The sequence below is a fragment of the Leuciscus leuciscus genome, assembly GCF_965113295.1.
Source record: "Leuciscus leuciscus genome assembly, chromosome: 16".
Classification (NCBI taxonomy): Eukaryota; Metazoa; Chordata; class Actinopteri; order Cypriniformes; family Leuciscidae; genus Leuciscus; species Leuciscus leuciscus.
Genome location: NC_138740.1, coordinates 14,227,760 through 14,249,780, shown reverse-complemented (window position 1 = coordinate 14,249,780; position 22,021 = coordinate 14,227,760). Strand labels below are relative to the sequence as shown.

The 22,021-nt window shown below is 39.9% G+C and overlaps 1 protein-coding gene across 2 annotated transcripts in view; it reads right to left on the bottom strand.

Annotated features, from left to right (window-relative positions):
* The window catches only part of LOC309477807 (rho GTPase-activating protein 7), a 50,196-nt gene that overhangs the window by 5,392 nt on the left and 22,783 nt on the right, over positions 1-22,021 (bottom strand). Inside the window, exons 1-10 of one of the 2 annotated variants that reach the window (XM_082141232.1) lie at positions 11,945-13,180; positions 8,054-8,125; positions 7,866-7,947; positions 7,659-7,722; positions 6,244-7,532; positions 5,923-6,093; positions 3,268-3,427; positions 2,576-2,774; positions 2,211-2,424; positions 1,020-1,134 (exon numbers count right to left, since the gene is read on the bottom strand). In XM_082141232.1, the coding sequence (XP_081997358.1) occupies positions 1,020-1,134; positions 2,211-2,424; positions 2,576-2,774; positions 3,268-3,427; positions 5,923-6,093; positions 6,244-7,532; positions 7,659-7,722; positions 7,866-7,947; positions 8,054-8,125; positions 11,945-11,957 (2,379 nt within the window). In that variant the 5' untranslated portion in view covers positions 11,958-13,180. Of the gene's footprint in view, positions 1-1,019; positions 1,135-2,210; positions 2,425-2,575; positions 2,775-3,267; positions 3,428-5,922; positions 6,094-6,243; positions 7,533-7,658; positions 7,723-7,865; positions 7,948-8,053; positions 8,126-11,944; positions 13,181-22,021 lie in introns of those variants that run through there. The other variant, XM_082141231.1, reaches the window with a different exon arrangement.

The following is a 22,021-nucleotide window of genomic DNA, read 5'->3' as shown; positions in this document are numbered from 1 at the left end:
AAGAACAGGAAACTGTGTGTACAATTTGCACCGGCTCACCAAAATTGGACAAGAAGATTGGGAAAATGTTGCCTGGTCTGATGAGTCTCGATTTCTGCTGTGACATTCAGATGGTAGGGTCAGAATTTGGCGTAAACAACATGAAAGCCTGGATCCATCCTGCCTTTTATCAACGGTGCAGGCTGCTGGTGGTGTAATGGTGTGGGGGATATTTTCTTGGCACACTTTGGGCCCCTTATTACCAAATAAGCATCGTTTAAACTCCACAGCCTACCTGAGTATTGTCTCTGAACATGTCCATCTCTGTATGACCACAATGTACCCATCTTCTGATGGCTATTTACAGCAGGATAATGCGCTTTGTCACAAAGCTCAAATCATCTCTATCCAATAGAGCACGTTTGGGATGTGGTGGAAGGGGAGATTCGCAACATGGATGTGCAGCCGACAAATCTGATGCAACTGCAAGACGCTATCATGTGGACCAAATATGGACCAAAGACTGAGGAATGTTTCCAGCACCTTGTTGAATCTGCCAAGTATTAAGGCAGTTCTAAAGGCAAGAGAGGGTCCAACCCAGTGCTAGTAAGGTGTATCTAATAAAGTGGCTGGTGAGTGTATTTTCATATATATAGGACTAGGACTTTTTATAAATAACCCCCTTTTCACATTTCTGGTGTTATCTGAAGCAGAAGTCATTATAAACTTCTATAGTGGTGAATGGAAACTACAATAAATATATTTTTTGTGTTCCCACTTGCTCCAATAGCAAAAAACAAACAAAAAAAAAAACACAATATTGAGAGATTGATTACATTGGTCAGAAGAGAAAATAAAGTAATACCCCTGTTTTGTAACTTTTTCCCCCTTATAATTCCTGGGATTAAAAATCAACAACAAAAAAACAAAACAAAAAACAAAACAATTGTGCAACAGAGCTCTAAGCATGTTGAGATTGCATGCAGCTGGAAGTGCTGATAGTCATTAGTACTAAACTCAATGAACATGATGCTCTGTACCTGGAAAAGGCGAGAGCATTCAGTAACCATATGCGACAGTCCCTGTGTTGCAGCCAGGTTCTCGCTTAGATCTCTCTGGTCCGGCCTCCCCAAGCTGTATTTCCGTTGTCTAGACCTGTGTCCAAAAGCAGAAAATAGCACAAATTTCACACAGAGCTGACTAAAACAGCTTTGCAGCCGTCCAAATTAGTAACACTCTCTCCTATAGGCTATACCAGGGACCTAGAGGGAAAAGAGGTATTGATATGATAATACACTTGGGTTCTCTTATGTTTTTTGTCTAGAAAATATGAAATGAGGGATGGGGTTGCTGACACAAAGCCGGCATTTCATTTCACAACACATTTAGTCAATTTGCTTGTTTTCTAGTGGTTCTTTTTATAGCAGCGCGCTGAATCTAAGCATGGAAAAGTTATCTGCAGTGCCAGTGCATAGCAGCACATCCACAGCTCAGCGGGAGGGCAAAGAGAGCTTGTTGGCTCTGTGGCAGCTGGCTTGCAGAAATAGGGGGAGTTTCTTCAATTGCCTTCAAGTCAGCCTCTTGGATGCGTTTGCCCAGGCAGGACTGTGACGTAACTGTCTCAGTTCCCTCTTTACCCTCAAGACACTCCAGAAAACAAACTAGTGTCTATAGCATCCCTATACTTCAGAACCAAAGTATTAGATAACTTGTTGTGGAACATATGCCAAACATTAGTCCTTATCTTCTCAGAAATAAAGTTTGAAGGAACCAGATTTGGAAATATTAATCCCAATTTCCTCTAGAATATATCTTTCAGACGTTCTTGCCTCACTCTCTCTCTCTCTCTCTCTCTTCCAGCGTTTCATTAACCAGCTGAACTGTATTACAGATACAATATCTCCCTTATCTGTGAAATTAAAGCCAGATGTTGAACTGCGCTGTTACATAAGCAGCTCTCCCACAAAACTGACCCAACAATTGTGCCATACAAAACGGTGAAAAAAGATTTAGACTTTTCGACTGAAATTGATGTAATCTTTATTGTGAAAGATGACAAGCCTTAAGTATTGCCAAAATAGTGCATACAATCTGGAGCTGGTTACAATAAAAATGCGTATTGGACGTTCAGAACAAAGTTATGGGCACCAATGCAATATTATATTTAAAATATAAAATGTTATGTAATCGTTACAGTGTAACTGATTATAGTTTTGACTGCTTAAACCTACCTCATGCTGGTTCTGTCTCTTTTGAAAGAGTTGAGGTGGAACAAAGAGGGCGCCAAGCACACAGCGATGTTGGTTGGGGTCATCTGGTTCTCCTCCACGCAGGCGACCACCTCTTGGAGGAAAAGGAGGAGGCTCTGAAGAGCCTCCCTGTTCTCATCAGGCAGGAGGTAAATTGCTGCTTGAACCCCCGCAAACTGTTGATCTTTGGGGAAGTCTGTAGGGAAATCATAAATGCAGAATAAAAGCTTGGAAGCAGATGCTTCATTTTGTTTCAAAACAATCAAATTCAACAGTTTGTTACTCTTGATGTAACTACAGTAGATTGAGTTAAATGTTTTGCTTGGTTTCAACTTATGCTGGCTTACATTGGTAGATGTGCAGGAAGCTTTCGCACAGTTTGCTGGAGAAGATGGGTTCAGGTAGGTCTCTGAAATACTGCTTCACCATGTCAGCCACATCAAAAGCCGACTGATTTTCAAAGGACACGCCATCGGGGTCAGCCTCCACCATGTCCCTTAAATTTTGAATGCGGGATTTGACCCCAGACTTTCGGAAGAGCCCAACCTGTTAGGTTCAACGAGATATGTGTTGGCGAAGGGAACAAACTGTTACGTACCAAAATGATGCTGTTTATTCTACTGTAATTATCATATACATGGGTAGAAACTCAGTCAATAACACATCAGTCATAAATCACATGTCTAGTCTCATGGGAAATAACGTGACACTACGTACATTTATGCACAATCTGAAATTCGCTGTCTCAGGTAAAATTTCCTGTATCCTGGCAGAGTGTCTACTAGTGGTTCTGAAGTACTATGTTTGCTCTCTTTGAAAAACATATCTGAGAAATACTTTTTATGCAGCATTTATTTGTTGTTAATGACCATTTCTGTTTATGAGAATAATACTGATGTAGAGTCATGTTTTTCCCTTTAGCAAGAATAACTGCTGTTCAATATGAGCTTAATTTCTGGATGATTATGTGAATTTAACTTTGTACATTTAGCTTTTATTGACACAGCCTCTATGTTTGGTTGGTGACTGGATGGCATACCTGATCCAAGCACTCTGTCCTTAAGAACTCCATTGCTCTCAAAATGCTTGGTGGCAAAGGTTTCCCCGATTGCTGGACACTCTGGAGCAAAGGCACCTCAAACACCTTTCTGCTCTTATGTTCTGAAGGTTTAACCTTTCGGTAGACTTTTGGCACAGTCCTAGAATGGCAGAAGTGCAGAATGATGTATTTTTAGATGGTCACTTGCATTACTCACCTACATTTGTCTGAGATAATGAAGTGTTGTGCTAAATTGAAAGTAGAAGTAGCAGCGTATATTTAGCGGATCACATTAACCATATTAGCAGTGTTGTGAGGTCCTCATGCACATCAGCATCAGTGATAAGTGCTTGCATGTGTTGAACTGACATTTCATTTGGTTGTTGTAATAAGCTTCTTGTTGTTTTCTCTGTATGAGCGTGAGGAATCTAGTAGTAAAGAAATAAAGCAATTAGAATGGATGTAGTGGTTTTAATCTTTGAGTACATATTGGCCTGCTGGCGAAAGGCTTATGATGAATTTCGAACTGTCCTTTTCGTTTAGCAAAGCCCATATTGATTTACATTATGAAAGGCCTTTTTTCATTAGACGGTGAACTTGCTGCCATGACTATAGGCTGTGTAGTAGAGAAGATAACCTGACAGCAATTTAAGTCCTGCTTCTCATTATTTCTATATAAATCAGGTTCAGGGACCTTGAGATAAAACTTCAAAGCCAATTAAATTCGGTTTTACCGGAGCCAACTAATTCGTCAGAAAATTGGATTTTCAAAATTTCATACAATCTAGTTTCTCTTGAAAGCATTAGCCTCAATTACCCCTTCATTTATCTTCTAGCCTAACTCTCCTCAACATCAAGCTTGGTTGTTCAATTAAAGACAATATCAATATTACACTCCTAGTGTCTCAATGTGATTGTTTAGATTCAAGAGGCTCTGGATTCTACAAAAATTAGCAATAACCTGTCTCATATATTATTGTAGAAGAAAAGAGAGGGAAAATAAATGAACCATTGAAGATTTTGAATGAACGGCTTATCTGAAATCAAGTGAGCTGACATGCAGTTAAGATGCTGAATACTCAAGCAAGCGATCAATATGAATGCGGGGGTAGAATTAAAAGCGTTGTTTCTTTTGTAGTTGGCTCAATGGTTGTTAAAACAAATAGCCCAATTACTCCTCTCCCAAGAAGTCAATTATCCTCTCCTCTTCAGCTTAAGCAATTGTTCTTTTTTTTTGTCCAGTTTAAGGTGCTCTAAGCGTTGTTGGATGACGTCACTTCTTGTTGACGTTTGAAGTATTGTCAAACAAAACGGAGGCTAGCTCGACCCTCCCTCCTCCTCATCCCGTCCCCCCTCCCTTTTCGTGCGTTCCTTCTCCTTTTCCCTCTTCTTTGCTATTTGTTCATCGGAACGTCGTCTCTTTGGTCGTGTGTCGGCTATATCAAAATTCAAGAGAATATAATTCTAACGTTAGTCGTTGTCGTTGTCTAGGACATCTCTCCTCTAGCTAACTTCCCTCTTCATGCTTCTCTCTCCTTCACTCCCCACACCCCCCCTTCATGTGCACGCGCACCAACCCCCCCACCTCCAAATCATTCTTGTCGGCTATTGGCCGGAACACTGTTTAAGTTTCATGGTCCAGGTTGGGCCAGTTTGTTTTTGTTGCTGTTTGTGGAGCCTGGACGGTCTACAGAGGCCGCGTTTTTTTTTACAGAGTGTTCAGGGGACAGGCAGCTAGCGGATAGTGAGGAGATGTTTGCTGTATGTGACAAAAAATGTTTCAGCCTAAAAAACGCATGGCATTGCGTTAGAGCACCTTTAACTACACAAATGCGTAATCTCAAACATGTCATTAATTGCTCCATGGGGAGCTTAGTTCTCAGATTTGGGTTAAAATATCAGGCTAGCAAAAGGCAAATATTTCCTATTAATGATCTGATCAAAGAGTCCATAAACATATTGAAATGTGCTTCATGTGTGGTGACTTGTCATCAATCGCCAGTAGATAAGCGTTTTCTGTTTCCTGCACACTCCCCCCCCCCCCCCCCCCCCATCTACCATTAGTCCTTCACAAATTCATTCCATAATACTCTAGGATTGCCACAGAGTAACAGTTTAAACACTTTTCAGGGGAATGTGAACCTGTTAAACTGTAATAGGGGAAAGTATTTTGACAAAAAAAAAATAAACGTCACCTTTAATTTTTAATAAGATAAAGTGAGTTGGGGGGGGAAAAACATTTCTTAAGAACCCGTAGTTACTCGTGAATTAGACATCAATGGACTCAATTTTGCAAAGAACAAATCTCCATTGTTAATTTATATCTCCCCATGCTATCACATGGCCGAATCACAGTGTGAGAGTGTCTTCCAAAAGGGTAAAAAAGAGCAAGACTCTGCTGTGTCATGCAACCTATGGTGTGAGAGGGTTCACTCTCATTTTCACTCACTCACTACTCTTGAAACCTTGTCTATTTTGTCTGCTGGGAGATTTTCCAAGGTTGCAACTCAGCATTAATAATGAATTAATCTCTAAACAGCAGGTCTCTCGCTCTATCTTTATTCCTCTCTCATTGTCTCAGTGTTTTTTAAGCGAGCTACTTTTACCAGATTGTGTCTATCCCCTCCCCTGCTTTTCATCCTCACCCCATCTTACCAGTTCCAGCCTTGTTTGCTGAAGGGTGAGTGCTTGTCCATCAGAGCCGTGAGCCTGAGAAGGCTCAGTCTTTGCAGCATGGAGACATGTGGTGCTGATTTTGCCTGTATGCCTGTGCTGGGGTTACTCAGTGAAAGCATCTGTGCACTGGACCAGTGGGGCCTCTGAATTCTGAAATGTAGGAAATGAACCAACTTTTGTATAAATACGCTTTGCTCTTTATTAAATGCATGTACACTAGATCCCTAGCATGTAGTATGAATTCAATCAGACACTTCTTGTTCCAGCTGCCTTCCTAAAATGGTAGTTTGTGTCTCTTACCGATCACTATGCTCTGTAGGCTGAGCAGTGTGTGCAAATGCTTCTGGGTTCTTGTTGTATGTCTCCTCTTGGGCAGCTTCATCTGTCTCTTCTGGCTCTTTGATCTCAAGGTGGATGTCAGTCAGAGAGGAGGGTGAGGGAGAACCCGAGTGGGAAAAATCTGAATCCCCGTCCTCTGACATCTTATCTGTCCAAGAGGTTACCAACTGCTGCAGGCCACAAATGCGTTCCATTACACTGTCCAAAGCAGAGAAGACGTCATCATCCAAAATCTGCATGTGATCTGGGACGTTGTCATAAATGCTGACACGGTGATCACAAGTAGCCAGTGGGCTGCATGCTTGGTCCTTGGAGCTACTGCTTCTACACTGTCTACCTCGGTAACCATGGAAGCTACCAGTCCTCCAGTTGACCGAAGTGTTGTTGTCTATAGGTGGGAAGGCGTTGTTGTGGGAGAGCACAGTTGGGAATGTGCCTGGCTTGTGTCCATGGGGAATTTCAAAGACGGGGTTTTCGTCAAGGTTGCGTTGGTTGTTGAAATGCTGCTCGTTGATTTGCTTCTGGCTGTCTTCTTGTTTGGGCAGCCCAGGGCGTTTGCAGTTGCTGCGTACCTTGGTCACTGGGCTTGGCGTGCTGACCGCGCTGCTGCTTTCCGAGGGACTGCTACTGGATCCAGAGGGCGGTGTGCTGGATGCAGGACTTTCAGTCTTGTCTTGGAGCCTTGCTAGGTCTAGACATTGGAGATGCTTTAGCCTTTCCTCACCAAAACCTTCCTGGATAATTGGTCCACTTATGACAAGTCTTGCTTTCCCGCTTCTGGTGTGTGGGTGTAGCGTGCTTCCTGTTAATCTGAGTTTCTCCATCTTCCGGAGAAGGCTTTTTCCTTTTTTTACTGGAGGCTTTTCAGCAAGACACTCTTCACTGCTCAAAGTGTGATGTTCACTGGGGGACGGAGGTCTGCTGGAAGTAGTGTCGGGAGATTGGGGTTTGTAGTTCGAGGAGCATCTGGAGGAGCTACGACTTTTTCCGGGTTCCTCTGCCATTGTGTTGGGAGCACTTCCCCCATCACTGTCAGCATTACTAGAGCTATGAGTGGAACAAAGCTCATGGCATTCACCACTATCGGAAAGAGAGGCCTCACAGCTTTCCGATCTCCTAAAACTTGAAATGGGGCTGTTCAGTGAGTGCAGTGACTCCCCGTCATCCACACGTATCCATCGCCTGCTCTTCCTGTCGAATGACCATTTTGGGCTGATTGCATAGAGGTCTTCTTCCTCCTCTTCATCTCCCTACATGAACAAATCAATGGGTTATACACAGCGAAAGATGGTGAGAAGGACATTTCTCCTCAGGCTTTCTTTTGTTTATATACTGTGTTTACATGCATCTTCTCTAGAGTTTTCTCTCACACTCACCCTTCTTTTGGAACGGCTCAACTCCAGCTTCATCTCCACACACTTGTTTAATGTACTTAATCTCCTGAAAGCAAAATAAAACATTGATGTCAAACAGGAAGACAGCATGATGTTCCCCTATAATTCCTCCCGCTGTGATTAGCAAGAAGCGCTCATTCTACGTCAGCATAGCACGCGCTCATGCCGCCGAGGGGTGAAAAGCACTACCTGCATAGAGAATCTAAGGCATCCTTATCCAGAAATTCATGATCACTCTTCACCCAGTCTATGTCAATAGGGAAACAGCAATCTGGAAGGCAAACAAATTAAATTGAATTGCAGTACAATAATATTTGCAATTTATTAGGACTCATGGTTAAAGTATGCAATGAGAAATGATAAAAATAAATATTTACCGGTGAATAACTGTGCATACTGAGGGAAACCAGCTGCATGAAGCCAATCACAAGCCCCCTTTGCTTCTATCTCTACAAAAGAGAATCAGTGCATATAAAGGATGTAATTTCTGGTGGTTTAGCTTTTATTAGGCTAACATAAGAGGCAAATTCAGCAAACTATTACCACTTAATTCAATTTATTTTTTAATTAACATTGAAAGTGGAGCGTTTTTTTGTACAAAGCCATTTTATTCCACCCCAAGTTTATCAACCATCCTCTCATTTCATTAATTTCATGTGGATTAAAAGCGGAGGCTGGCTAATTTGCTGCTAATTGAATGTCTTTGGCATTTACATGGTTGACCAAAAGAAGACAGGCGGTAGGCACACATGATTTCAGCCTTGCTTGCTGCTTCTATTCCTCTGTCACTCATTTACTTTCACCTTTTTACAAATTTTCCAGACTGAACACTGCCAGGAACAGATGGTGGAAACAAATCCTTTCTTTGCACTGACTGGCGATCCATAAATCCTTGCATAGGATTCTATCTTTCCCATAAGTGGCGAAGGGGTCAGGGGAAGACAGCTGGATCTGTGCTACAAAGAACAGATGGCTCAGATATGTAAACATAGGGACTAAGTTAATGCTGCCACTCCTTGCTCTTATGCAGAAGTGGCCTGTAAACGGCTGTGCTGGATGCGATGGCCTCATGTAGCTGTGTTGCAGACAATCTGTAGGTTACCGCCATGGCTTGCAGTCAGCTTGCATTACTGTAGCTTATCTGGGCTGCTGAATTCTGCTCTGAATAAATGAGCATTGCAGATCAGAAGTTTCTCACACAGTGGGTGTGTATCTGGAAGGCAACTTGTGGGAAATGTGTACATACTCATGCTGATAGCTGATGCAATAACTGCTACCTCTGCAAATTACCCAGTTCCAACCATTTTCTTAGAACTCTAGCATGGGAATTATATAAGTGTGATCGTATCACATGCCTCTCCACTGTTTAATAGAGCTGAGCAGGGAAAGGCACTTCCTTTTCTAAATACCTCAGGCGCCCCTACAGGAAGTTGTGCTTTTAGGGTTTGGATGCTGATAACAGATGTGGCTTGTGATTGTCCACCCACCCCGGAGCTCTCTAGAATCCTACAAGTATCTGAATGGTCTGGGAGGGTCTTGGCTAATGGTGCTACGTGCTGCACAGGCTGTAAGCTGTGAATAATACAAAACGCTGTCAGATTGGTTGGCTGATACCTCCCTTCCTCCTTGAAGGAGGCACATAGACACTCCAGGTTGAAGCCACCTAATAAAGTGCTACAGCAGGACCCATGGGGATTCAGCAACTGCCATAAACACCTGTCTTCAGAGGAGCACTCAGAGAGTCGATTGACATGAGAAAAGCATCTATGGGACCCCTGAGGGGTGGGGAACATCATGTTTGGCTGACAGCTTGAATAGTTCTAACCTTGAGAGTCTTGGCGGAGCTCAAGCAGGGCAACATTTAGCTTTTGCATAAGTTTAGAAAGAAATTCAAGAGATTTAAGAGAAACTAAAGGTTTCGAGAAGGCACCCAAAGTCTAAAGAAGCATATTTGCATTAAGATTCAATATATTGTCTGCATATATGTACTTATGTCTGATGATATTAGAATACACTACAGTGTAAGTACAGTTCTATAAAATACTGGTCTCATTCATTCTCATTCATTTCAAAATGTTGAAGCAGTTGTTGAAGTATGTTTTTTTTTGTTTTTGTTTTTTGGCCTGAATGTGTTAATAGTTTTGAATTGTCATTGTACTTTTATAAAACCTGTATTCACATCCAAGATGATCACACTTGATTTTCGTTCGTAGAGTTGGTACAAACCTGTAAAATTGAATGTGTGAAAGATAACTTAGATTCATGGTTTAAATAAGCCAGTCTGACGATGAGGGATTTTTTTACTCCCTTTAAATCTTTTTAAATTGGGTTTTGACAGCAGTGCAAGTCAAACGCCCTACAGGGAGAAGGTCTGCTGCTCCAACGTGTTCTCATGAATATTTGTATACATTTTATGTAAAATTTGGTTTAACCACATGCCTATTTAATTGCATTACTCAGATACTTATATGTAAAATATTGATGTATTGATAGCGTCTAAATGTAAATAATTTACATATATACAACTTTATTACAAGACAACTCTCTATTCAAAGTATGACGTATAAACAAAGCTACAATTTAAAATTAATTATGTATGTACTATTTATTTTGTTTTCCTTGGGATGTGGCAGTTTTCTAAATATGAACCTATAAAATACACCACAAATGCACCATAAAATGATCATGAACATAATCCATTTTATTCTTTCACTGTAATCCAATTTTTCTGATTTGACAAAACTGTATGATTGCATTATGTCCGGAATAAGTATAGCGACCATAAGGCTGTGTGTCCACCAAAGCATTTTTAAGTCACTTCCGTATTGGTTTCAAGAGAGAGACAGGAAGGATGCCACTTTGGTAAAACGCAGCGCTCATCACTGTCTACTTTGTTACCCAGGGTAATGCGGAACAAATACAGCACTGACCAACTGTCACATTCTGCTTATTCTGATGTGTGGTTTTGAATAAGATTTGATTGACAACTTCATTTTTTACTTTGAACCACACAGCACCACTGGGGTTCTTTACCATCAGTGAGCATTGTTTTTTTTTTTATAGTTTTTTTTTTTATAAATGAATTGTTGCAAATTCTCTTTAAAATGTAGGATATACATTTGTATAGTATATAGGGTTCGGTTTAGAGATGGGAGAGGGATTGTTAAGTAATTATATATTGAAACTAAAATTATTGTCACTGTACATTTTTATGCCTTTTTTTTATATATATATTGTTGAAATGTGGTGATCTTAGGTTTGGGGATAGGGTATTAGAGAGATCTAAAATATATTGAAAAACTATATTAATATATTTGTGATATAAAGAAGTTGTAATTATTTTACATTTCTATAGCTGTAAATGCATATTATTGCTTAGATTTTAGATGCTGCCACTAAGTCAATATTTACTTTACTGTGTATTTAGCATCTAACCAAACATACAATTAAGTATAGTTTTGCATCTATTACGTACATCATAAAAACAAAGAGACAAACATTCGTTTTTGCGTTCATACGTCAAGTGTAAAAGTGACAAGTCACTGGCTTTGTAATAATCTCCAGATGTGGCACAAAAAGTTTTTGAGTCATGTAAACCCATTTTCCATAACTATGAACTCGCACAGCTGTTTTCGGACTGACAAATATGCTCCATTTCATCAGTGACAGGACTGATTTTGATGAAAATCTTGGCAGGTACAGAAAAATGAGGTCATTGGGATAATTGTTCAGACACACTGTTGTTACTCCTGGTTGCTAACAACAATATTTTCATAGATCAGATGTGCCAGTGCAAAGAGAGACTCTATAGTTACCGCTATCCAGTAATCAGAGATCATTACTGCTTGTACAAATCTTTGCAAATTGTTAGATATATTGCTGATCAATTAAATGCTCAATTTAAAGCATAGACAGGTAAAGACAGGTATTCAGCTCAATAATAACATGCAACATCCTCTAATACACTCACTTTTGTTTTTCTGTGACAAAGTATTCACTCTTGATTACTAAGTGGGCCCTTTGAAATCATTAAGATGTTACACCGGCTTCACTGATAAAATCTCTTCTGATTTACAATCGATTCATCCAATTCAATTATGCTCATGCCTGTTCTGCCATATTTATTAGAATTTGGAACCACTCAAATCTACCATAAATAAAGGGCAATTTTAGTCATAAAATGTCTCAGATCAGCTTTAGATTCGTTTGACATAAAACGTAAGAATCGTTTAAAATAAAAATGAGCAGACATAAAGATTTGTACTTACTTGTAATGAGCATTGTTGTTCGTTTGGTTCTTACGCAGAAATGTCATACAAAAAACTTCAGACTGACTAAGTGTAGTAAAGAGTTTTAGACATTACCACAACAAAAAAATTATGTAGGCAGTAAGCTTCAAGATTCCAATTAACGGGTGCAAAGTATTGCTACTTTTAGGAGAAAGCTAGGCTTTCACACTGGTCACCATAATGATATCACAGGAAAGGCATTCCCCTCTTTCCTCACTGGACCAAACCAAACTCAACTTTGACTGGGTGGGTTGTTCCCAATCTAAACAATGACTTTTGTCTAGGTTATTTACAGTGAATACCTGGAATTATTATATGTTGGAATTGAAAATGATGTCTGGTCATTCATGTAGTAAGTATTTTTAATGGCTTGTATGTATGTGTATAATATATAAATCAAAGGCATTACACTGTATAACCTTTTAGTTTTATTAGGAATTTCCCTTATAACAGCACTCAGTCATGAGATATTAAGTCTAGATGCCAATTCACTGATGCCTAAATGAAAGTTTTGTGAAAGGGTTTTAGATTTGAACATCTGCTCTTTTGTTGCATGTCTTCGAAGGACAGACGCAGAGCTATGACGCTAATGAGTGCCCTAAATCCCATAAGGATATCGACACAGCCCATCACAGCTAATAGTTTTTGACTCTGAGGCTTCATCAGGACTTACTCCATAGTAACCCATTAGCACTAATGGCTCTCATTAAACACACCGGCGTTTGATTACATCCTCTTAAGCGAGAAAGCCTGAAGTTCTCAGTTCGAAATCCTCTCCTAAGTGAACATTGAAAGTACAGATGAGGACAGGATGGTTTACTTTTACTTTGTTTCTGCAAACATTTCCTAAACTTGACTAGAGAAAACTAAGAGGGTGTTTTGTAATAAATGCGCTGCTATGCAAATCTATCTGGCCTTTTCAGTTTACTGTAGTTGTCAGTTTTCTTATAAGAGCAGACAAATCTGTTGTTTTGTATTAAAAATATCATTGTCCAGCGGAAAGAAAGAGGAAGGAATAACAAACCAGGCATGTGATAAGTTAGCGGAAGGCATGACAGGCGTTCCTGGCTCCATCGTGTCCCCAGCCTGTCCCACCCTCGCTGAAGGGTGGGATGGAGTCATTTGGCGGCAAGACACGCAGCGCTGTAACAGTGCAGTTTCCTCTCTGGCTCTGAGCCAAATTGTTTCAAAAGTGTCACTATAAAAGCCTGTTCAATTGGAAAAAAGTAGAAGTACTATATAGAGTACTTCTATATGTAAACTATAGTGCCTGTTCAGCTTGATCTTATTGGTATTCTCAGCTTTTGGTTCTGTATGTTACGTTTACACATATTTTTTTTTATGTTTGGATATATGCTGAAATGTACAATATGCACATATCGACAGCTTAAAAAAATTAAACAATAATGTATGCATAGGTTTAGAAAGGTATAAATCTTTTATGTTATAATTGTATTATATATTGTATTTAGTACATGTTTTTGAGCCCTTAAACCCATAAAACCTAATTCTCAAAAAATTACAAGTGCCTTGTTACGCGCAAAAGGTGGGACATATTGAATGGCTCCTCCCCCTTTTCAAATAGCCAATAGAGTTAAGTTTACCTCACAGACTGCAAGTCGTACTTGACAGCACCATGGAAGCAAATCCGAGCGCTGATGATACGTTGGATTCAATAGTAGAGGTGTGAAATTCTTGCCATTTCATTCTTAACCAACGTACAGTTGGAAACAATAATAAGAGAATAAATCTCGAGCGTTTGAGCAACTGAATTCTCCAACCCATATTGCTCCGTGACCTGTCAACGGTCGCTTTGGCCAGGTGGTATTATAGCGTAGGAGGCGGGACGCTTTAGATTCTAGAGAGCATTTGATTGAACAAGTCCACGGTTATGTCATAAAAATCTGTGATCTATTTTAGCGGAAGTGAGAGACTGTAAGTTTTGAATGCTTATCTCCTAAATGCGAGTTTTGTCATTGTTTTGGAACACACCAGCTTATTCATAACCTTAAGGCTAACATATTCATACTAAAAGCTAAAAAAAATCCGTACATTTTGATTTCAGGGGGCCTTTAAAACTTTAAATGCAGAATATACAACACAATTTACTTCAAGGGGCAAACAAATACATTTCAAATCTTATAATACTTAAAATGAAAGACTTTTTTTTTTTTTTTTGATTGACAATATATAAAAAATCACCCCAAATTATGTGAGAAAATACAAGTATCTAAAAGGTATTGAATATACTGTATCTACATGTGCGTATATGGTTAGATCCCATTAGCCTTTAATTTTTTTCATTTTTTTTCATTTGTGTTACAAAAACTATAAAATTGTTAAATTTCAGGGAATTATGATTCTTAATATGCCTTTGACACATTGAGTCAGTATTCTTAAAAATGTTTATTTGATAAGGACAAGTGCTGACATTTTACATGACTCTCATAAAAAGTATATACTGCCTGGTTTCCATGGCAATTTTTGTAATCTAAAAAACTCAATTACTATTTACAAAATGAAAGAGACTGGAAAAAGATGTATTCAGGCAGAATAGAAGTATGCTCACTTTTGTAACCATACTATTCAAAGTCAAAAGGTCAAAAGCTTTACTGACAGTACAAAGCAAATATAAAGTCCAGATTGCTGCACTATAAATATAGAGTCCATATAAAAGCAGATTGCTTTTGCATCTAGCCTCTTTGGATATCATAAAAGACGCACTCAATCCCCAACATTAATCGCTTGAAAAAGTCATTTAATTATTTCCAGTTTTTCTGTGAAAGAATTGCTCTTGTTCTGGGAAGAGCTGTTTTGACACCAGGGACAATTACAGCTCTATTTAAGATTTGTTTTGTGTACTGCCTGGCATTTGGATTGTCACAGACTTGTCAGATCCCTTCATGAAGAAGAGCGTCTGAGAAGAATAGTCGTTCGGTGAGCGGAGCTGGCACAGATGTGAATGTACCCCCGCGAAAATAAATCATTCCAGCTCAGCTCACATAATTGTGTGTTTTTGGACGGGCTGACGTGAACTAGCGGTAGCATGACTATCAGCGTGTTTTATTTCAAGAGAACACAACATGCTACTTTACTCCGGTGGCAGCCTTCCGCATTCATTAAAGACTTAACCATCTGTTTGATCAAACAGTGCTGAGCCCGTGAAAGAACGGCGTGAATAGGAGCCCGTAAAAGAGAGGTGATCGAGATTTGCACTAACAAAAAGTGTTCCAAATCGAAGGGAGATGAATGGCCTTGTTTTGGACTTATGTGTTCAGTTGAATGCAAAGCGACAGATGGCTGACGGCTGATGGTCTTCCTTGAACACCTCAGCTTTTTTCCACATTCTGTCAAAGCGAACCTGCTGTTTGCGTGATTGTAAAGTTGTGTCTGGGCGTTCTGTTGACCCCTTGGTCACCCTTTACAGAGGTTACACAAGCACGTTTCCTTTTCTCAAATACAGGGAATGGACGATATATTTGTGCAATGTTATTAAAGGGTGAGCCCCTTGTGTTTTGGTTATATTTATAGATGGGTTCTTTTGTAAATGTGAGGAAGAGCTTTGAGAACTGGCCAACTTGAATCCGTGGCTGCCTCTGAGTCTCTCCAGTGGTATTTCCTATATTTCCGTTAGCGTTCTGCTCCAAGAACTGGCTGTCCTTCCTGTACGCACACACGCACACACTATGTCATCGCAGCAGCGACTATCGGATGCACTTCCATGGGGCCCGGGGCAGTGCGGCCCCTGATCTGACTGTTGTGCAGTCATAATCTTCTCTGGTTTTGTGACTTTGACCTTCTCGGAGGGGCGGTGGAGATAGGAAATTAAGAGTGTGAAATACATTATCAAGATAATCCAGACTGTGGAGATGACTACTATTCGAGACTTTTTCTCCAAGTAATAGCCTTGCAGAACTGAGAGAGCCAGCTAATCAATCTGGTGCGGGGGCAAGAAGAGATGCAGTGGGCTCGGGTCCAGATGCTTTCGAATGAGATTCAATTAGGAGTGAATATAATTAGAGATTACATTAACAAGCGCTCATAGCTGATCTGTGGCACTTAGTGTTTCCTGTGGCCTTGGAAGAACTGGCAATCTACTGTCAAACTCAGAGTCCAACTGGCCCTTGGGTTTTATGCGGCACTAAATCAGGCATGTCCTGAACTTTGCAGTCAGAACTTTGCAAAAAGAATATGTCATATTAAGTACCTTTCATGCGGTTAAGCGACACAAATGTATGACGTGACGACGCTCTTGAATCGAAACAATAGATTCCTATGGAGCTATTCCCACCAGGGACAATAAATCGCGGCACGACCAAAGTACGATTTTTTTTTTCTCAACCAGTGTGCCGATTTGTTTCCCGCCGGCCCATGATGAAACAGGCCATCCAATTAGTTTTGAGCTTCAGGGGCTGTTTACACGACACCGTTTTCAACTAAAAACAAAACTTTTTATGCATTTTGGCCGTTCGTTTACACGACAGTGGCGTTTTGGGTGCCTGAAAACACAAACTTTTGAAAACGGGTTTCAAAGTGCACGTTTTTGAAGACGCACTCTGTGTAAACAGCAAAAACGCTAATCTCTGAAGACGCTGACGTCATGCTCATGCGTATTACGTGTTCAGTCTATAGTGTTTCATTGGCATCTAATGGCCTGGCAGCAGAATACAGCGTTTTTAGTCGTTTTCGCGGATCCGTGTGAATGGGGATCGTTTTGACACGGGTGTCGTGTGTACGCAGAAAACTCAAAGGAAAAACGTCTCCGTTTTAAGCATATTGTTATTGTGTAAACATGTAAGGGTACCTTAGATCACGTGCCTGGAGCCGCTGCTGTTGCACAAAAGGGCAAGATTGGTGACTATGTTTTGAAAACCAGTGTAAACACATTTATTCCGGAAGAGAGAAGAGAACGGATGTTGAGTTCTTGTTATCTTTGGTGTCTGAGAACAGATTTATCCTTGCATGTATAGTTCATATTTCTTTATACAGAATATCTTCTCTATTCTTTTACCACTCAATTATGAGATCTGAAGAGCTTGAAACCGCGTACAGAGCACTGTGTGCCTGCCGGGTACACGAGTCATAGAGCTGTCATTCGCTCTAGATCTGTCAATCATATTACTTGATCATAACTCATGCCCTTCCAGATGACAACGTCCTGTATACTTCCTCCTTCTGAGTTCCACACTGTAACAAATTCACTGGAGGCAAGTTGAGATGAGGACCCAAACGCAAATTTAATTTATCGAACATAAAACAAACACAAAACAAAAGCATGACCAGGCATGGAAAACTCTAAACTAAAACAGGAACACAAAACCAAGACTAGAAAACAAGAATCTGGATCTGGGACATAGAACAAACAATACTCGACAAGGACACAGGGCAAACATGAGGGCTTAAATACATAGACTAATTACAAGACAAGGAACACCTGTGAACAATGATCAGACGATTAACCAATGACAAGACACATGGCGGAATCACATGACACGACACAGAAACATGACAATGACAAGAAAACCCAAACCGTGACACACTTAAAGAGAGAAAATGCAAAAAAAGTATGAATAATATTAAAGGTGATGTATGCAGTTTCTGCGGCACTAGTGACAGCAAAATTACAAAAATAATGCATATTTTTAGACAATTGCATTTTTGACATGAAGAGCCACAGATGTTTGAGGCAGTCTACATTGAGCACGCCAAATTAAACTATTTAAACTGGAAAAATTGTCTTTCTGAAAGGCTGCATGATGATGCTGTATGGGACTGAAGCGTCCATTGTAGTGCGTTGCATTACAATGCCCCATTCGCTTCAACTTGTTCATGACTTGTTTAATCTTTAAAGATATAAATGCAGCGAATTTTGGTTTGCATTTCTGTGACCGAAGCTGAATGTCTTTTCCCATGTAGCGCATCGGTCATGGTCCCACACCGGCTAAACACCCTCTGGCTACGCCTGCTAGTCACACCCAAACTCACGCTATAGGTTGTGCTGGAAAGAGATTGACATATCTGAGCGGACATTTCTCGATGTTTAGTTGGTGCCTTGTAACGGTACATGTATTCGTCCCGAACCATCACGATACGGACGTCAAGGTTCGGTGCATACAGTCAGACGATGAATACAGTCAGTCACAGGCGATCCACACTCCAATCCAGAAGGGGGGGCACGTGCGCTAATGCAGCTCTTTATGCTAACCACCACAAGAAGACGGACGATCTATACCAACCTAAAACAAGAATGGCGAAATCTGATGGCACGCAAGAGCTTGCTTGTAGCCTGTACACAGAGTTTTGATTCATTATTGTGACTCGCTCCACAAGCTTCACGGAAAGGAAACCAGCACAGCAGAAAGAGGCATCCTGTTTGTTTTCTTTATTCTACAAAAGCACAATGTTTTGCTTTTATTGTGAGTGTACACAAATAAAAATAGACCCTTTAAAGTTTCGAATGATACTGAAATTGGGCGGACATATAAATGTACCGAACTCGTATCGAACCGTGACCACAAAACCGAGGTACTTATCAAACTGTGACCCCAAATCCGAGGTATGTACCGAACCGTGACTTCTATGTACCGTTACTTCCCTAGTTGCCTGGGAGGCTAGATGTTTACACTTTTGGGATAGATAAAGCCATGTCTAAATTGAATTACTAATAAAACGGGGATATTAAAAGCCAAGTTGGCTTGCCATATATTTACTACTACCTTTTCATCTTTTGACCAACGAATTTAGAGTCTGAACTTTGTGTCATTCTGGGTAGCTCTGAGATGTTGATTCTCCATTTGATACCTGAAATTTTTGACTTGGGAAGTAAAACCCAATCAGGCATCATTTGACGTTGATCGAATGGGCGGCATCTGTTTCTGTTCAAGAAACATGGCTTTAAACGAGTTATCCAGTTGTTCTTGTTGATGCAGTCTGTGGAGTGGAAAATACTCAGCCTTGTTGGCATGAAGGACACCGTGTTCTGTTTATAAGGGATTGAGTGTTCCTATCAGGATATCCTCATGCCAGCCCTGTTGTTGGTATTAGGGGAAAAAATTGTGCTTTTATTCTCTTGTCCATCACAGGAAGTGATCGTGCACAGGGGCTACAAAGTTCTATTTTTCCCTTAGAAATTTTACCATGTGAATTATAATTGTTTTAGTGTTGTGTAGATCATCAAGCCCATAATGTTTTTCTAATACGTTTAAATGAAGATGCAGTAATGTCCTTGTAGGAGTGAGCTAGTCCGCTGTTTGGTCCCCAAAGTCATACAGAATGACTTTACATTCATGCCAGCTGAAAATGCAGCGACACCCACTATGTTTTTGAGAATCAAAATGGCCCAGAGACAACAAGATTACAAATTCAGCTTAACGTCTGATTCTAAATAAGAGGGAAATGGCAGAATTGCAGCAATTGAGAGGATGGCTGCATTCAAACAGTTTGCACACAGTAAAACAGAGCACACAGAGAGAAAGAGAGAGTACGTGTTTGTTTCTCTTCTCGAGTTGTAATGCCAGCTGCCTGAATCTCAGGGGGCCTGGAGCCAGTATGCACAGCATGAGTTCACAGTGTGCAAACTGTTTAGATTCAACTTTGTGTAATATCTTGCTGGCTTCAGTCAGCAATGCCAAAGCTGTAAACACTCATTCACCTATACTGTACATGCACCCATGCATCATCTCTGTACTGTTAAAACCATAAAATAAAAAATCACTCACAATATACAAAAGTTGAATAATTTACTGTAGCTGACGCTTTTATCCAAAGCAACTCGAAGTATGCGTTCGGTTACCAGCCTAGATCTTTAACCACTTTACAACACTGTGAATTGAAAGCATTATAATGTGCATACAATGGCCCCAAAAAGTTCTTGCATACTTACAAATGTTTGAATGTCATTGGATTAGATGACAAACTATCAAAACCAAGTGCATCTGCAATCAAATGATGCTAGAGATTTTCTCAGGCCATTGTAATCATTTGTTTCCTTTGTTTTAGTAAAATCAAAACAAGGGAATGAATTGGTACAGTGAGGCCATGATTTACTAAACGGAGGGAACAAGTTCATAAGTCTAAAACTAAAACAAGGCAACAATTTAGTAAATTGTGGCCAATATTTAATAAAACAAGAGAACAAATTCTTAATTCGTGATGTAATTTCACTACAGCGCAGTTATAATAGCAAAATATGTGGGAGAGTGTTGCTGTAGTGTGACGATATTGTATTGCAATAGCACATTAGTGTTAATACGTCAGCAGCCATGTCACCCTGTAGCCCAAGACCGGTTGCCCACTGAAGCTAAGCAGGGCTGAGCCTGGTTAGTACCTGGATGGGAGACCTCCTGAGAAAACCAGGTTGCTGCTGGAAGAGGTGTTAGTGAGGCCAGTAGGGGGTGCTCACCCTGTGGTCTGTGTGGGTCCATAATGCCCCAGTATAGTGACGGGGACACTATACTGTCAAAGAGCACCGTCCTTCGGATGAGACGTAAAACCGAGGTCCTGACTCTCTGTGGTCATTAAAAATCCCAGGATGTATTTCGAAAGAGTAGGGGTGTTACCCCGGCATCCTGGCCAAATTTGCCCAGTGGCCTCTGTCTATCATGGCCTCCTAATCATCCTCATATACTGATTGTCTTCATCACTGTCTCCTCTCCACCAGTAAGCTGGTGTGTGGTGGGCGTTCTGGTGCAATATGGCTGCCGTCGCATCATCCAAGTGGATGCTGCACATTGGTGGTGGTTGAGGAGATTCCCCCCTTCTATGTAAAGCGCTTTGAGTGCAGAGAAAAGCGCTATATAAATGTAATGAATTATTATTATTATTAATACCAAATCAAAAGTTAGCACATCATTTGTAATTGAAATGGTTTAATGACAGTTTCTGATTATGCTTACACTTAAAATAGATTCAAAATAGATGTATGGGATGATAAAAATGTATACCATTAATCATACCCTGCATATACTTTATGTAGAATGTTACCTGAGAGAGAGAAAGAGAAAGAGAAAGTGTGTTTAAAAAAAACCCTGATTGTTTTAGGTTGTTATTTAATGAAATGAAATTTGAAGGTGTGGATTAAGAATGCAAAGACTTTTTGCGGGTCGCATCAATTGGGTGTTTCTTCAACTTTGGGCAGTTTTAGGTCCTAGTTGTTTTATTAAAACAGATTTAATTATTTTTGTTAAATAAAAAATAAAATAAAATAAACGTTTTTTTTTCTTCCAATTTTTAAATCATTGCAAGTTTATAACTATGGCCATATAGACAAGTTTCAATATTTATTTTAATTTAAAAAAAATTATGACAACGTTAGTGTTAGTGTGGTTGAGGTGCATTCACTCCATGTCGTAATTACCGTAATTATGAGATTTCGACTTTCGAAAAGCATTTCCGTCCTTGGAATTTTCTAAAATAATTTTCATTTCCAATGTCACACATTGGTATCTCGAGATTACAAGAATTATGAAATGGTGTGAATGCAGGACAGGAATGTCCAGTGCTGACATTGTTAGTAGACAAATTAAATGAACTAGTGAAAACGTAAAACTTGTTTTAAAAGTGTTTATTTTATAAATGTGTATGGCCAAAGGGCTCCTTTGGCCATATGGACATTTAGAGAGTGTGTTCATGGTTGAAGAGACAGAAATATGAGTGCGAGTGTGTTTTGCACCTCTGTCTGTCCTACATGCACCACCTTGTGCTCTATGAGGCGCATGGCCAAAACATTCTCAAATAACATCATGACCAGAGAATCAGACCAGAAACAGTCAGCCGGCAGTATAAGTTTTGAAGTTATAACATAAGTTCTAACCGTATGTTCATTTTTTTTTTATTTAATTTTTTTTTTTTTACGCATATCACTTAATTATAATGTATCTCTAAATTTATAAACCATTAGTGATGTACTTTAGTGTAATTTACAGAAAGGTTACAAGTCTGGTCCATCTGCTACACCTTGAAAATCCCCTAAAGTACAACATCAAGTCCTTAACTTTTCTGAAACATAGAGGACAGACATCTGTTCAACGAGTCAGAGTTCCATCGTTGAGGAGTTAC